Genomic DNA, 18061 nt, shown 5'->3' on the forward strand with positions numbered 1-18061 from the left:
AGATGCACTAAGAAAACCATCCTAAGTAGAGCACGATCTATTTTACTTTTTTTTTTTTAAAAGCCACACTAGCTGCTGTTTGGAAATAGAGCCCAACAAGGTGGTTGCTGAATTAGCCTAGGAAAGAGATAACAGTGCCTTCTCAAAGTTTATAGCAATAATGATGAAAATACATGAAAAGATTTAAAATGCATATTTTGAGTCTGGGTCAACAGAATTTTCTAAGGGATTTAATGAGAGTGCAAATAAGAGCAAAGAAACCGCCCTAACTTCTAATTATCTCGTTTTAGCAACTGAATGGCTGGTAAATGCCACTAACTGTGATGGGAAGGTTCATGGAAGAATAGCTTTTAGGAAGGAGTTTGTTTTTAATGTAAAATTTCTCAGATGTCTTTGGGATGCCTGGATAGATGCACCCATCTGGGGGAAGACAATGGCAAGGAAGGGCCTAGTCCAAGTGCTGCCTTCTCATCTGATGTTTGGCTGCTTTTCCTGAGAGTGGGCAGAGCTCAGAGGTGCATGTGAAGTCCAGAGGGTGCTGCTGCCAAGGAGAGAAAGGCACAGGATTTTTCCTCACCTGCCTCATGCTGCTGAGTTGGTGAGAGTGCATATGTGACCACTTTCTAAGCCTGGGCCAACTGCCTTTCTGCCTTCCCCATGGGATGCAGGCTGGTTGACCAGACAGGACACACTCTCCCTGCTATGACTTGCAGATCCCTATCCCCGAACAGAACACTTTCAGTTTATCTTTATAGAACAGGGGAAGCACAGCCTGGATTTGGGGGTAAAAAAAGAAAGAAAGAAAAGACAAACAAACCTTAGGAGACCTAGCTGCTCAAAACAAGGCACAGTGGAGCAGCTAGAATAAGCTGTACTTCATGAACTAGAACACAAATAAGGTCACTTAAATTATGTCATGAAAATGAAATCATGAGACTATTTGACCTTTAAATGTAAAGCTCAATTGTTAGGAAAAAAAAAAAAGTGAGTGCCACTGTTGAGATGTGAAGAAATAAAACACAAAACATCTCATGCCCATAAGGAAATATTTTTAAAAAGCATCTTAGGAAATAGGTCTAGTAAGAGATAAGAATTAATTCATCTGAATAACCAAGAGTTTAATGTATAGAAGAATGTTTAATTTATGTTTTGCTCCTGTATCTCTTCCTATTTTTTTTGACATCCCTGATAGAAAAGAAATGTTTTTGCTAGACATTTGACTAGAATTGAAACAATTAGCTGGGTATCTCTAACATGTACAGGTTTCTTTAGATCCAGTGAAGCAACTCATACAACACATGTAGAACAGTGCCCTGCACATAGCAGGACCTCGACAAATTAGGAGGCAACTATTTGTTCCTTACTTTTTCTTTTGTGGTGTTGTTTAGTTATTAATAGTTTTTAATAAGTAGTCTTTTGAAACTAATTGTAGTTCCAAGTTGTTATCTCTTTCTGAATTATTCCTTATAATTAAAAGCATTTTTTTTTCATTTTTAGCATTGCTGATGTTGAAGAAAGGTAGCATAAGTTTCTTGAACATGTGTAACATGTATTTTCCAATATATTTACTTTGAAGTACAAAGGAATCTACATTGACACATTATCACATTCAATAAAAATAAGTTCTGTGTGAAAATAGTTTTGTGGGTACTGCTGAAATTGAATTCAGTGGTGGATAGCAGACAAATATCTGTGTTTCTCAGTGGTGTATTAAAAATCAACCCAACGGAAAAATGAAGCTTAGGCTGTTATGACATTGTACTACACACTACCCTATTATTTACTCCATATTTTTTGCCTGCCTAGAAGCAATCAAATATCTGGGCACTTTCAGTTTCATACCAATATATATGACAAATTCATTTCTCATCAATTTAATAATTTATTCATTTATTCCATGAACACTTATTAAGAATGTACTATGTTATTTCTACTTTTATAGGCATACTGAGCACTGACCATTAAGAATCTCAGGGACATTAGATGAAATGACTCTAGGTTTTCCATGGTGTAATCCACAAATCTACCTACATATATCCTCTAGAGTCTTCGCTCCCATCACAATGAGTAAATGCCTCCTCTCAAACATTTGTGGATTCTTTTCACTCATACCATCTTGGCAAGCCTTCAGTTATAACCAATGACTGATAGGCTGATTCCATGGAATAAATATCTATCAGTATGTCTAATATTAGGAAGTTATCTTGTTTCCAACCTGTTCACCCAACCAGCTCCCAACTTATATCTGTCCATCCTAGCTAACCAAAACAACCACATGTCATTTGTACATCCTTTCTCCATATCTCATTCACACTTTTAGCTTTTCAATTTGGATTTCACCTCCAAAATTCCACCAGAGGTGCTCTTGTTCAGTGTGTCAGTTGTGTTCATGGAAACTGCGAATTCTTATAAAAATTTTGAAAAGCATTATAAAGTTTGATAATCTTCCCTTTTAAAGGAGGGAAAAGTTCTTCTATTGACTTTCCTGTCACAAGTGGTTACTACAGACTCAGTCTGAGGCACATGTAGATTCAGCCAAATCTATTTTATTAATGCTCATCACACTTCAGACACACATCCTAATTCTAAGTCCTAACTGAGTCTACACCTAAGGGTCCCACGCATACACCTATAACGTGTCCTAAGTCTGGGTCCCTGGAACTTGATCCTTGACAGAGGAGCCTGGCACAGGGGGGACAACAGCAATGGAGGTCTCTGTCTTTTTGTCCGGGTCCTGTTAGTCCCACCAGCCTCCACAAGGCTAGGTTTTTAAGTCCTAAGTTCGGTTGTGCTTGCAACTAATAACTGAGTGAGCCCTGGTGTCTAGGCCTGGGTATAGACTCTAACTTAAGTCTATCTAAGTTCTGCAATTTATCTAAGTTTTGCATTACATCATGGACATAGTGCTTACAGTCTTTATCTAACACACACACTAATTAATACAATCCACAGTCAATAATCCTATAATATTTTTTGGTACCCATATCATTTCCTGACCACACTCTAGTAAGTTCTCTTACAAAACCTTTATTCCTTCCTCCTTACATTACTTTCAACTCTGCCTCTATCTGGCTTCAAAATATCTGAGTTACTCAGGGCTAGATCTGGGCTAGTTCTCCCTTTTCACTTTCTGAGAAATCTCTTTTATTCTTATGACATTAAATATCATCCACACATTTCACTGACTATGAAATATATATTTCAGTTCAATACTTCCTTTGTGGCCTATAAGTTTATGTAATCACCTAGAAACTTGGCATATTAGTTTTGATAAATTCTTAAATATTTTTAATTTTTAATATACAAAATTTGACTCTGAGATTAAATTTCCATTTCTGCCATGTAAACAGCTCTTCCTACAGCCATTCAAACATCGGGAAACAGGATTTCCATTCACCCAGATACTATATTCAGAAAAGTCACTCTTGGGCAATTCTTCTCCCTCTAACTCTCATCTAACCCATCACTAAGCTTTAATGACTCTCCTCCCTAAAAATATCTCCCATTTCTCCACTTACCTCCAACTCTGTTACACTACTTCTCCAAAATACTGTCACTGAGCACCAGGACCATTACAACAACCTCTCCAACAGATTTGCCCAGGTCTGTACTTGTTCTCCTCAAATTCATTTTCCACTCACCAGTAATGATGATGTTCTTTAAAATGTAAATATGTTCATGCTTCTGCTTACAATTTTTCAGTGTTTTCACAATATATTTTTAAAAGCCCCTAAAAGCAATTTACACCCTGAAAATAATGTACAAGACCTCGTGGAACCTTGCTGCAACTTACTCTACCAACTAAATTTTGTGTATCTTTGTCACTCACAAACTCTGTTCCAGTGATATTTGGTCACATTTGCTTAATCCACCAAGGTTTCTTCCACTCTGGAGCCTTGATTCACACTGTTATCAGGGACAGGGATAATGTGACCTTCACTCTTTTGCCTGAACATTCTCTAGGTTTAAGCTTAAATACTGTTTCTTTCAAGAGATCTTGCATGATAAAAATAAACGCTGGTAAGACAAAGATAAATAAATGATGTGCTTTACAATTAAAGTATTCATAAAATGAGTGGGAAAATCAGATACGTTGATCAACAGATATTTACTGAATGCTAAGAAGTATGCTAAGTTCTGGGGACACAAAGACAAATAATACTTGTGCCCTAATAAACAGGTTTGACAATACCAATTATCTATGTTATAAAATGTATGTATGATGTTTTATACTAATTGGAAAGCATCTAATACTACATGCCAGAAGTAAAAAATAGAGGCTATTCACAGGGTAGACTTGAGGTGCCCCTCCTCAAGGAAGAAAAGAGGTTTTTTGTTTGTTTGTTTGTTTGGGTTTTTTTTGTTTGTTTGTTTTGTTTTGTTTTTTTGAGACAGCATCTCAGTAAGTTGTTTAGGGTCTTACTAAATTGCAGAGGCTGACCTCAAACTTGTAATCCTCCTGTCTCAACTTCCTGAGCCACTGGGATTACAGGCATGCACTACTGTGCCTTGCCCAGTAGAATATTTTATAGATGAAGAAATGAGATCAAGGCATTCCAGGTGAAGGGGGAAGCATGTACAAGTTTTGTAGATTTGCTTCACCATAAGTACACATAGGATAACAAACACATCATTTATATACCAACTGTCTTACTTCATCAAATATTGAAGACAAAAATATTCATTTTTGGTGACTGATCTGTTTTTCTACTAGGTTCAGTACAGGACAGTATAATCTTGAATAATTTATATTTATGCTGTTTCAAGAAGCAAATCAAGTATTTACACATTCAAGATGAAAGGTCAATGGTAAAAGCATCTTAAGATATTAGCTGGCTCAACATTTCAGGCTACAGTGTATTAATCAATAAGAAGGGTTTATAAAGGACTAGTTACAGCAACATATAGCAAAACATCTGTTGTTCTGGTGACCCTAGCCTTTTCCAAAAACCAGTCACAGTTTCGAATTACCAGAGCTCTCCATGCAGCTCCCAGGACAGAGAGAGATGAGATGCCCCATGCCTGTGTCCAGCAGGCTGCTATAGGTCACAGCTGTTTATTCTGTTGCATCCTCTTCTCCAGGAAATATAACTGAAACAGAAATGTTCTTGATGTTCTCCTCATCTATGAGCTTCAAAGAACTTAACCCCCTAACAGTAGCTATTTATTTGGAACTAAAACATCCTTTCAGTAGATCTTTCCTTATGGCTTCCAGTTTAATGAATATGTGAGATTGCTAAGGATTTACACTTCCTATGCATTTGTCTTCAAATGTGCTCTTCCTAATTGAAGAATGTGAATGTAGGTTGTACCATATGAGCTCATAAAATATTTGAAGAATTGAATCTCTATTTCATAATTTTTATTCAGAGAAGTCTATTCATATTCATGTAGATTTAAATAAACCAGTCTCCAATTTCAAGCGACCCACACCATCATTCCAACTTCTTTCCTCATACTTTTGCTTTCTTGCTGAGCATGATAAAAGAGGAAAGAAATAAGGGCTATTTCTAAGGAGCCTGGAAGTTGGGTTTATGCAAAATGAGGATTTAAGAGATTTAGTAATCCTGTCTTTGGACTTCCTTGGGAACTTGACAAATGAATACACCTTCTTAGGTTTAAGCCCTTCATCCATAATTTGGAGAAATGACTTCCATGTTCAGAGATTTTGGGCATGAACATTAAATAAGTTCAGGCATTTGAAAAAAAATTAAATAAACACTAAGCCTTTTACTAAAATCAAAGATGGACACAATTCCACTAACTCATCCATCAATGCTTATCTTCTGGCCTTCTTTCTTTCAAAGGACAAAATAACTATCAGGGTTATTTTCCTGTGTGATTCTCAAAATCAGTGTTAGAACAACCCAGTTGATGGACAGAGCGAAGCCCTTTTCCTGTGTGCTGAGCACAGAATCTGCATCAACAGAAATTGGTCACAGGATTGTAACTCAGGAAAAAATAGGGGAATAGATGTTCGAAAAGTCAAAAAAGAAAGTCCTTAGATAGCCAGGAAAGTAGGAAAATACTACCATACCTTCAAGAATTTTTAAGAGAGAAAATGGAAACGCAGAGGCAGGAGCTTGCTGTCTATTTTGTCAAGTTACAGGGTAACAAACCTACACAGCTCAATAAGAGTAAGCAGAAAACATTGATCAAAAAATTTCAAAATTGCATTCTCATTACACCTTCTTGTAGGTATTATTTTATACATTTTGTCCATATGTTATAAATAGCATACTTTTATTACATTTTTGTGTTACTCTGTGAGATACAAAGTGGACCACATTTTTAAACCATATTTGACATTCTTCCCTTTGCTAATGTCACAGATGAATCAAAAAACATGAATCTGTCCCAGTGTTTATAGTATGTGGGTTTTACTTCAAAAAAAATTATTGTTGAAATTGGTTTTGACAATTTGGACTCCTGAAATAAATAAATCCACTTCTATTGTTTTTTAAACACTAGAAGTTGTTTTCTGGCTCTTTTCTATTTTAACTCTCTTACTCTAAAAGCAAACAAGTCATGTCAGCTCCAGTCCTTCAAAGGTGAATACCCAAGTGTGATAACTAAGAAGACTTTTGCTATCAGCAAAAGGGCTGCTCTTCAATCTAAGCTCCAGTGACAGATTCAAATGGATTTTTGAGTTGTGTAAAAACTAAAACAAATCTATCATCTCTCTCGGCAAGCCAGCTTTCTGTGTACTTGTATTCTTTCTGCTACAAGGGAATTAGCATGGAAAGGAGTGCTTGTGAAGAAGAAAATATATAACCCAAGAGAGGCCCAACTGAGGAAGTGGAACTGCTGGTCTAGCCCTTATACTGCTGAAAGCAATTCTACTGGCAATCTAAACCTCTCTGGAGATGTCTGTTTTCACTGGGACCCTGTGCACTATTTTGCTTCTTACTTTGCTAGAATGAAGCCGCATAACATTCTGTCCTCAGCACCTCCAATATTGTGTTTGAGAATCTGCTCAGGCTGCCATAACAAAATACCTTATACTGGGGCTGGGGTTGTGGCTCAGCGGTAGAGCACTTGCCTAGCACCTGCGAGGCCCTGGGTTTGATCCTCAGCACCACATAAATATAAATAAAATAAAGGTATTGTGTCCAACTACAACTAAAAAATAAATATAAAAGAAAACACCCTATATTGGATTTCTTAAGCAACAGAAATTTATTTTCTCACAATGCTGAAGGCTGGAAGTCTGAGGTCAAGGTACCAACAGGGTAGGTTTTTCTTCTAAGGTGTACAGATGGGCATCCCTGTGTATTCACATGGTCTTCCCTTCTCTGTTCATTAATCTTTTTTAAGGTCACCAGTCATATTGGATTAGTGCCCACCCTAATGAACTCACCTTAATTTAATTTAATTACCTCTTGAATGACTCTCTGTCCAAATAAGGTCACATTCTAAGCTAATGGGGATTGGGAGTTCAATATATAAATTTGGGGAAAATACAATTCAACTGTCATATCTGCCTCTGGTGACCCCGATTTATGTCCTTCTCACATGCAGAGTGCATTCACTTCATCTAAATAGTCCCCAAATCATCACACATTCCATTAAAAATTCTCAATTCAAAAATCTCATTATATTTCATTTTGAGGTATGGGCGAGACTCAAGGTATAAGATTCATCTTTGAACCTAATTTCTCTCTAGCTATGATCCTGTGTAGGCAATTAAATTATCTGTTTCCAAAATACAATGATAGGAAAAGCAAAGGATAGACATTTCCATTCCAAAAAGGAGAGATTAGAAAAAGGAAGGGGATGATGGGTCCCAAGCAAGTCTGAAACTTGGCAGTACAAAGTTCATTAAATTTTAATGCTTGAAGAATAATCCTCATTACTTCTATGCTATGTCCTCTGGGCCCACTAAGGCAGTAACTCTACTCTCTTGGCCCTGGTCAGTGCCTCAATCCCCCATGCCCTGCTTACAATTTGTGATCTTTGAATCCACAGTGGCAATGGCAACCCTGCCAACCTCAGAACTGCTTTGGGGTCTTTCTTCCCTTTTCTTGAAAGATAATGTCTGGTTGTAGCAAAAGAGTTCTATTGGCCTAACCTATAAATCAAAACAGTCTAGCAACTTTTCCATTTTGTCCCAACTCTGTCACGTTCCATTCAAAGTTTTCTACTGAAATAAATTCATCTCTATTGAGAACTTCTGCTGAGATACCAAATTAGGTCTTTAAGCCATTCTTCTGTAATCTCTATCAAATGATGGTCTAGCCATATCCTCAGTATTCTCTCCAGAACTTCCAGTATGAGTTTTTGCTATATGGAGAGACTGAGAATTTTCCAAGTCTTCAAGTTTTTGTTATTATCTATTTAACAATTCATTCTTTAATATATTTCTCTCCTCACACATTTTACCACAAGCAACAAGGAGAAACTAAGCTATACCTTCCATGCTTTGCTTAGAAATCTCCTCAGCTAAATATCCAAGTTTATCACTCTTACAAGTTTTACTTTCCACAAACAATAGAGAACAATTTGGCCAAGTTCTTTTCAACTCTACAAGAACTGTCTTCATCCCAATGTTCAATAATATTTCTGCATTTCCATTGGTGACTTTTCCAGGGAATCTTTGATGTTTATATTTCTACCAATATTCTGCTAATGAACTTGATACTCCCCAATTTCAGTATGTACATCACTAAGACTATGAAATCTTTCTCTACTGTCCTTTTCTGAGCGCTCGCTCACTAGAACTGCCTTTCTCACCCATCTTTCTAACAACAGTCTCTTTCTTCAAGGCAATCCAGGCTTGTTTATTTTCACATTTCACAGTTCTTTCAGCCTGTACCAATTACCCAGTTCCAAAGCCTGTTTCACACTTTTAAATATTTGTTAGAGCAGCACCTTATTTCTCATTATAGAAGCCTCTATTAATTTGCTGGGCAACATAAGACCATAGACAGGGTGGTGTAGGCAATAGAAGTTTATCTCCTCACAATTCTGGAGGCTGAAGGTCTAAGAAACAAAAGGGCAACAGTGTTACTTTCTTCCCAGGCTTCTCTCTTTGGCATACTGATGGCTGTCTTCTCCCTGTGTCTTCATGCCATCCTGCCTCTGTATGACTGTGTGTCTTCTTATAATAATACCAGTCATATTGGATTAGGGGTCTAGTACTTCCTTTTAACTGAATTACCTTTTTAAAGACCCCATATCCAAATACAATCACACTCTGAGATCACAGGCATCAGAATTTCAACATATGAATTTTGAAGGGAGCACAATTCAGGGCATAACAAACCCTTACAAGTTATCTCTAATTTATAGTCATGATCCTGTAAAACCAATCTTTATACCCTCTCCTTTAATGTACAGACTTTTCTAATGCCACTCATCTTCTCTATGTGGCTGCACCCCTCTCTTTGGTTTAAAGTCCTCATATACCTAGACTCCTACAGTACTCTCAATGCCCAAGTTTCCAGTGGAAAAATAAAATGAGACTGAAAATGAAATATGACTAATGAAATGTAAATAAATAGATTAAAAACAATACATATATGCAATATTGTCCTTTTTCATGTATGTGCACATAAGCTTTTTTTTTCATTGTTTGGGGCTTCACTTAATTTTGTGTAGTCCTTATTCTATTATAAATTGGATGCACATGTTGGTTGGATTGTGTAACTGTTCAGTTTCTTGGATGAAACTAACATAATATGCTTATATTCTCCTAATACTAAATTACTAGAAAAATTCAACTTATCCTCCGGACAACCCACACTGTTTCTAATAAGAACTTTACTAAGTTCTTATTTTCTCACTGGGACTGAAATTCTTAAATATAGTCATTGAAACTGAACAAGCTTAAGTAGCCCATGAAGAAGGATTGTAAGATTTCTTTTTTTTCTTTTCTTTTTTTTTTTTAGTTAAGTTGGACACAATAACTTTATTTTATTTATTTATTTTTATGTGGTGCTGAAGATTCAACCCAGGGCCTCCCAATGTGCGAGGCAAGTGCTCTACCACTGAGCCACAGCCCCATCCCCTAATGTAGATGTTCTTTGTTAACAGTTGTTTTTTTTTTATCACTTATACTTGAGAATGTTATTTTAGCTGGATAATTTATGGTTAAAATAAACAGTCCTATAATTTGCACTTAAGGAAATGCATTGGTCTCTTCCAGGACAGATGTGCACATGGAAGGTATAGAGAGGTGGTAGGATATGACCCATGGTATAGTTCTTCAAATCAGATGCTCTGGGGAGATTCTAACCAAGATTAGAAGTTTCCTCTCACATGAGATTAACTATTTCTAGCTCAGACAAGACTAAATCTTGCACTGAAAAATATGACTCCTAGATATTTTAATGGTTGGCAGTACTTTATTTAATTTCTAGACTGATTTTTTATGACCTAAACCTTAAAATCACTCATCCTTCTATAATTAAATGTGATAGATGAGAAGAGCTGCAGGCATTTCAGACTAACTTGCACACAATACAAAGATCAGAGATGTTTTTCCCTTAGATACATGAGGAAAACATGCCCCAAATTTATTCACACTAACTATAACATGCATTTCAGTCCAGCCTATATGGTTAAAATGGACTCTTAACACTAACAGCAGCAGCACTCTAACTTCAATAAGGGCTACATCACTTGTTTCCACTATAACTTTAATAAGGGCTACAACACTTCTCTTTCTACTAGTAAGTTCCTGCACCAAGGACAACAAATGGCCGAAACATACATGTTGCCATGGAAAATAACTCCCATTGCCTCAGAAGCAGGATATGTCTATCAGCCTCAAGAAATACCGAATATCAATCAACCTTTAAGTCCAGTTACAAAAAAAAAAAAAAAAAAATTGCTGAAACACAATGAAAAATTTGAATCTTCTCTATCCCAGACCCTCATCTTGCCTGAAAATCTTAAGACTTCAGGACTCTACCATCTAATCCCCTTTCCATCTCTGCATTCATAGCTCTCTAGCGTCATTCTCCAGCCACACAACACAGTGGTATCTGCTCACAGCATTTACACATTTTTTATTATTTAATGCTGCTCAGACTTGGGGTTTTTTTTTTATAATTCAAACAGGGTTTTCTTCCTTCAGCATTTTATCAGGATGATAATCGCAATTTTGTGGTTTCAGCATCTCACAAAGCAAAACAATTTCTCCCACCCAAGAGACGACCTTTGTAATTATATCAAAACTAGGATCCCAAAAGTTCAATACTTGAGGTAACTCTGTATGATTTTTGTGAGCAGGGTGCTGAGGTAACAGTATCTTATAGAAATAAAGAAACAAAAATATAACAATTGTTTCACTCTAGAAGAGACTTTCTTTTATGGTCTTTTTGGCTTTTCCTAAATATCTTCAAATATTTTTCTAAATAATTTGCCAGAAGGTCCTAAATATCCTACCTACATGAATCAGAAATTATCTAAAACCTCTGCTGTACCTCCACATACATTTTAATTTTGTCCATGTTTTCCTAGACTTTTTCCAGGTTTTTACTTGGAAGCCTCTTAAAAAGAATCAGATAGTTTTAGTAGATTTTTGCTATTGTTGGGAAATAATTTTGTGCATAGACAGTTTGTGTCCATCTGTATTAGAGGACACATTTCACTGTCATACTTTTCTTGCTCTTAACATTTATTTAGAATGAAATTTAATGTTTTGAAGCACCCAAACAACATATGCTTCTGTTGTTTTTGCATTCATTCTCTTTACCTGAATTTATTTGCCAGAATGGGAAATAGCCACCCTGGCATGGTCATTTTATACACACATGTCCATTTTACATTTAGGGAGCAAATGATACCAGTAATTAACAAATGAATGAAATCTTAGACATTACTTAACCAGTATTTTAATTTATTTAATTTTATATTTATTTTCATTCATTTAATTAAAACAAAATTGGCACCTATTATTTCTGAAGTCCAGTCTAGGTGCCTAGAATACATCAGTGAACAAAACAAGCAGGAAAGTCCTGATCTTTTGTATTCTAGTAGGAGAATAAACAGAACACTTAAACTGAAAATAAGGAGCAAGGTAAGGGCCTCTGACTGTGCTGGAATAACAGATTGCAATTTTAAATAGACTCGTGAAAACAGGAACCACAGAAAACTGACAATACGCAGATGCTTAAAGGAGATGAGCAAGTAAGCCAGTGGAAATAATTGGCAGAGGAGGGCTCCAGGTAGGGGGAAGTCAGGGAGCATAATCTGGAGCGGGAGCTTGCCTATTTTGTTCCAGAAATAGTAGGCTGCTTCCACAGTTAAGAATGAAAACGTCAATAGAACCATCTCATTCAGTCTAATCTCCCCAACCCTGTAGTTAGCAGGTATGCATTCAGCCATTCTTCATTGTAATAAACATGTACATTCTTGTAAATAGTATTTTCAATTTTATTGACAAATTTTTGTACTCACCACATTTCTATGCATTTTTACAATGATTTTACTTTTTTTTTCATTATATTACAAACTTCAGGGTAAGGAACGGATCCTCTATTATATTTCCGAAAATTATTTTCTACACCCAACTGGTATTCAACATGTTGTCAACTTTAAGAAGGAATAAAAGAAGATTTAATAGTCTGAGTTTTAAAGACCCTAACTTAGTTCCACGAATTGCAACGGTCAAATCTTTTAGTCTTTGTCTCAGTTTCATATTGTGCAACTATAAGACAGTAAAATGTTACATATGTACTATATCACATAACTTAGATAAAATATGGAACTGACTTTGATTCCACAAATATATGAATAAGATATATGAGGAAAAGTTCAAAAATCTGAATGTAGTTCTTCAGGAAAAAAAATGTAATTTGAAGAACACTGAGAAAATCAAATAACTGCATGGGGTGGCCAGTGATGACATTCTGTGAGCTATTGACCTGAATTTTCTGCTCTGATGCCCAGTTTTTCATCTGCTCAGTACTAGTCACCTGAATGGTAGTGTTTAGACCTCAAGGGAAACTTTGCCTTCCACACTGATCCATTTCATGCTGTGTCTATTTTAGAACAATGTCTCTCATGATTCTTGACCTTGCCAACTTTCATCCAAATTCACGACTTTCAGTCAAATGACAAGTCCAGCTCATGAATAATGTAGTTCCCTTGTCCTAAGATGTCTCTTAGGCCATATATCAGATTTTTTTTCTGATTTGTGTTAATCTGACTGTGATAAGCCTCAAAAGTGTTTTGTTGAATATATTTTATTCCAATATTTTATGACTTCCAAATTCCCATAAAGAACAAATTTAGGAGACTGATTAACAGTGAGAAATATTAAATGATATAATTCAGGAATATTAATTAATTAATTAATTAACTTGTTTTGTTTGTTTATTTATTTATTTATTTTTGTGGTGCTGGGGATTGAACCCAGGACCTTGTGCATCAAAATTTAATTCTATTTTACGCATAAAGCTATATTGCTTTGAGTGACTTTGAGTCTACCTTTCTTGTAGATACAGAAATATAGAAAAAAAAATTATTTGATTTAGAGACTCATGAAGCATCCTCTTATTCAACCTCCTGTTACAAACTGTACATTGCCATTCATCATTCAAACATTCTTCATCTGTTTATGACCATCAATATGCCAGTGACCATACTAGTGCAGGGTTCTCTCTGCCTTTCAGGAATTCATGACCAAGTACAGAAGAAATAAAAGTTACATTCTACATAGGCCAAAGCTTTCCAGGATATTATGGTTCAAAACTTTGAAATAAAAAGAAATGGCCTATGCTTATTAAATTCATAAGAGCCAATGGATAAATATCAGTTATATAAGCCATTTGCCTATTTATGGATTTTAAAGTTAGTGAAATTTCCTTAGATTCTTGTGAGTATTCATAATCACTATTCAGGGAGACCTTCCCCAATATAATATGAGAAACCAAATTAATATTCAGAAGGTTTCAAAGTGAACATGGTTTTCAAATAATCCGAATATCCTTAAGCCGTTGGACAGACTATAATAATGAAGAACCAGCTTAACCCTTGCATCCCAATGTGCCTCCAGAGTAACTTAGTCAGTTTCTCTAAATGAATCTCTCCATGTGACAGTCTAGCACAGCCATATCTAGCTCCTGTTTCTCTCTCCCCAGGCTCTGTATGATTCTGAAAACACTTACTTTCTTCAGGTCAATTAAAATATATTTGTTTATGTTTGCATTAGTGCTTTTCATTCATTTGAGTAGGTAGAAACAGAAAGTTAACCCAAACTACTTTATGCTTTCTTGAGATTTACCTTAGCTGACTAGCTATCTCTTTCCAATACATGTATATATGTGTGTGTGTGTGTTGTATATGTGTGTGTACATATGTATATATGTACACACACATATATACACATATTTATATACATACATATTTATATATGTGCATGTTTATGCTTCATAGTATATCTTTACATATATGTGTGTATACATGCATGAATTTCTATGGTATATTCACCATTTTAATATATTGACTATTCCTTAGGCATACTGTGTATTTGATATATTTAATTATACTGGTATTTGCAGTAAGGTATTAGAACTATTATGCCTAATTTTTAAAAATTTTTAAAAATGACTTCTTTGTTTCTTTCCAGGTTGTAAAAATGATGATCATCGTTGTGGTGACATTTGCCATCTGCTGGCTACCCTATCATATTTACTTCATTCTCACTGCGATCTATCAACAATTAAATAGATGGAAATACATCCAGCAGGTCTACCTGGCCAGCTTTTGGCTGGCAATGAGCTCAACCATGTACAACCCCATCATCTACTGCTGTCTGAATAAGAGGTAAAAAATGAACCCACCCAATCAAGCTTTTTATCACCCCTGCCTTTGCTGGAAGTACATGTTGTGCCCGTTTCTTGGTGCTAATTTAAAATACAGAAAGACAGGAGAATGTAAAGATCTGCTGAGAGGAGAACAGAGATTGGTTTTTAAGGAGTTCACCCTACTTCACAAAATGTCACATTTAAAAATTACATGCTCAAAACAGTGTTTGAAGAAGTTATAATTGGACATTTTTTGTATGTGGGCCACTTCTCTCTCCAAACTCTTCAGAATTTTACCTGCCAAGGAAAAAGAAATGATTAAAAGTGGTGAATTGAAAATGTATTCGAATCTTCAAGGAAATAAAGGTGCACAGATAATGCCTATAAGATTGAGAGTTGATGACTTAGGTGAATGGGCTGTGTTAGAAAAGATGTCTCATAAACCGACTTTAAAATAGATGTTGCTGTGAGAGTGAGATAACAAACAGGAAGGACAAGGAGAATCCTAGTCTCCTAGTCCTCCTTCCCATGAAACAATGAGGGGTGATTTCTAGAGGATGCAGCTTCCACTGAGATGGATTGTAAAGAAGTCAGGGAGAAAGGGAAAAATGTTCATAAAGCTTTTAAAATATCAGGACACTTAGCCAGGAGTGGTGGTGCATACATGTAATCCCAGTGGCTCAGGAGGCTGAAGCAAGAGGATCACAAGTACAATGCCAGCCTCAGCAACTTAGGAAGACTCTTTCTCAAAATAAAAAGGTCTAGGGATGTTCTTCAGTGGTCAAGCACCTGATACAAAAAAAAAAAATCAGCACACTTATATTCAAATTTAAGACTAGAAAAAAGGAGCCTGACTTTGCCTGGCAAAACAACAGATGTGATTAGGTTTTTCAGCCATTGTTATCTCAAGAAGAAAAAATGAGTTAATTGATTTGGGTCTACCCTTGTCTTCTCTGTAGGGAAGTTAAGATCACAGATACTAAAGTTAAAATGATCTAGGTTCAAATCCACAACTAGTATTCCAGCTATGTAAGCATGAAATGTTCTCTGAGCCTGAGTTTCCCCACTTGCAACATAGAACATAATATCAACTTCAAAGGTGGTTGTGAGATTAAATTAGATAAAGTATGTGAAATTTTTAGCACAATGATTAGAATATAGAAAAAAATGAGATTACAGGTCTTTTAGTGATCAATGCATAAATAGCATACATATTATCATATCAGTGTTGGTCACCTATGGTCAAATAACAGTAACTTCTCATTGAAATTTACTTAGATAGGACTTTTTTTTTCTATTTTTCACTAAGAAGCTATCACTTTCTAATGAAAAATGAAAATGAGACATAATTTATACATCTGCTTATGTGAACAAAATGAATTTCGACTGCAATAAAATTACTTTAGCCCAAAAAAAAGGACTACAAAAAAAGTAAAATGTGGTTATCAGATTTAAAAAAAAAAAAAAAAAACTTGTTTCTATGTTCCACAAATAGAGTGGCATGCCTAAATTTCACAAAGTTGACAATGTCCAGGAGGTTTTATGCACTAATAGAAATGGGTCTTAATAAAAATAGCTGCATAAGCCAAATCCTAAACTCTCTTCCCAGTTGGGGCTCCACCACACTGTGCCTTAAGTTTGTTAAATACTTAATTAACTCTTACTCTTTTTTCACTAATTGCATAAGTCACTTAATTTAAGCTACCCCACAAGCAACACGTTGCTTTTAAACTTCATTTAATCATCTGCCAAAACAAGGATTTCACTCTTTCAGATATAATTAGGTTAAAAACCATTAAGATTAACAATTAATTCTACCATTAAATGATGTTATAATTTATAAATGGGAATTATTTGTGGAGAAGCTATTTTTAAACACAGTATTCCATTTGAAGTGTTACAACCAGCCATATTAATTCAATTATACTTATGTAAATGTATAAAATTAGTGCAGAAAACTAGTTTCTTTGGCATATTAATAACCTGGTGTTTTTCCTTTTCTATTTGATGACTTCCTTCTCAATGATGAGAAATTAAGATTCTATTCAAACAAGAACTGAGAAGACTAATACTAATACCATGGCATAGGTTCTGAATTTGGGTAGAAAATCAGGCTTAACTGCCTTCAGTAAGGTTTCCTATGGCAGCTGGAGAAAATGTCCATTATGAAAACATAACTTTTTCTTTCTGTGGCCCTCTTCTCCTCAGATTTCGAGCTGGCTTCAAGAGAGCATTCCGCTGGTGTCCTTTCATCCAGGTTTCCAGCTATGATGAGCTAGAGCTCAAAACCACCAGGTTTCACCCAACTCGGCAAAGCAGCCTGTACACCGTGACCAGGATGGAGTCGGTGACAGTGGCGTTCGACCCCAGTGACACCGACAACACCAAATCCACTCGGAAGAAAAGAGCCACACCCCGAGACCCCAGCATCAGTGGCTGCTCCCGCGGGGATTCCAAGTCGGCCTCCACCACCTCCAGTTTCATAAGCTCACCCTACACCTCTGTGGAGGAGTATTCATAAGGCCATTTCCTGAGGTGAAAGATTTGTGTGAGGCCATCACGGTGCCAGCATAGGTCCCCGTTCTCCTGCCTATCATCAGTATTGTATTGCATACCCTCTGGAAGCAGGAGGATGACTTTATTTAGGCAGCTATGTTTAAGTCAAGAAAGAAAGCATGTAAATATAACAAAGACCCTACTAAGATATTAAGCCTTCCCCCCACACACAAGAAAAAGAAATGAACTGGATGTAAGTACATTCTTTAAAAACTCTAAATTATTATATGCAGCAAAAAATATATATCTAAAAAATACTTGAGGGCTGGGGTTGTATAGATGAGTGCTACAGCGCTTGCCTTGCATGAGTGAAGCAATGGATTCAATCCTCAACACCACATAAATAAATAAAACAAAAGTATTGTGTCCATCTACAACTAAAGAAATATTTTTAAAAACCTTGACAATTGTCAAGTTTCTCTCATTTAAAAACTACAGTATACATTTGTGATACTAAAATGACATACAGTTTTCCCAAAAGATTAAAGAAGCTTTAAAATATATTTTGAGTAAGGAAAAACAAACTCTACATAAAATGAAACTTTTCATCTACAGCTATAGAATGGAAAAGTTCAATGGCTCCTTTTCCCATAAGAGTGATGGAAAATTAACCTCAGAAAATAGGAAGTAATAAAAAACCTTTTTCAAGAAAATTCATTTTGTGGCATGAAAGCTGTTAAAGGTTTAAAGATTTCCTGCAAGACACTTAACAGAAAATAAAATCACATCAAGTCATTAGGCAGATAGAC

At 35.8% G+C, this 18061-nt stretch overlaps 1 protein-coding gene across 1 annotated transcript in view; it reads left to right on the forward strand.

Moving 5' to 3' along the window:
* Tacr3 (tachykinin receptor 3) overlaps nt 1–17277 on the forward strand; it is an 83631-nt gene extending 66354 nt beyond the window's left edge. The window contains exons 4-5 of the mRNA XM_027935474.2: nt 14579–14775; nt 16965–17277. Of these exons, the coding sequence (XP_027791275.2) occupies nt 14579–14775; nt 16965–17277 (510 nt within the window). The remainder of the gene's footprint in view (nt 1–14578; nt 14776–16964) is intronic.
* The last annotated feature ends 784 nt before the right edge of the window (nt 17278–18061 follow it).

Source organism: Marmota flaviventris, chromosome 7 (genome assembly GCF_047511675.1).
Source record: "Marmota flaviventris isolate mMarFla1 chromosome 7, mMarFla1.hap1, whole genome shotgun sequence".
In the NCBI taxonomy this organism is placed as follows: domain Eukaryota; kingdom Metazoa; phylum Chordata; class Mammalia; order Rodentia; family Sciuridae; genus Marmota; species Marmota flaviventris.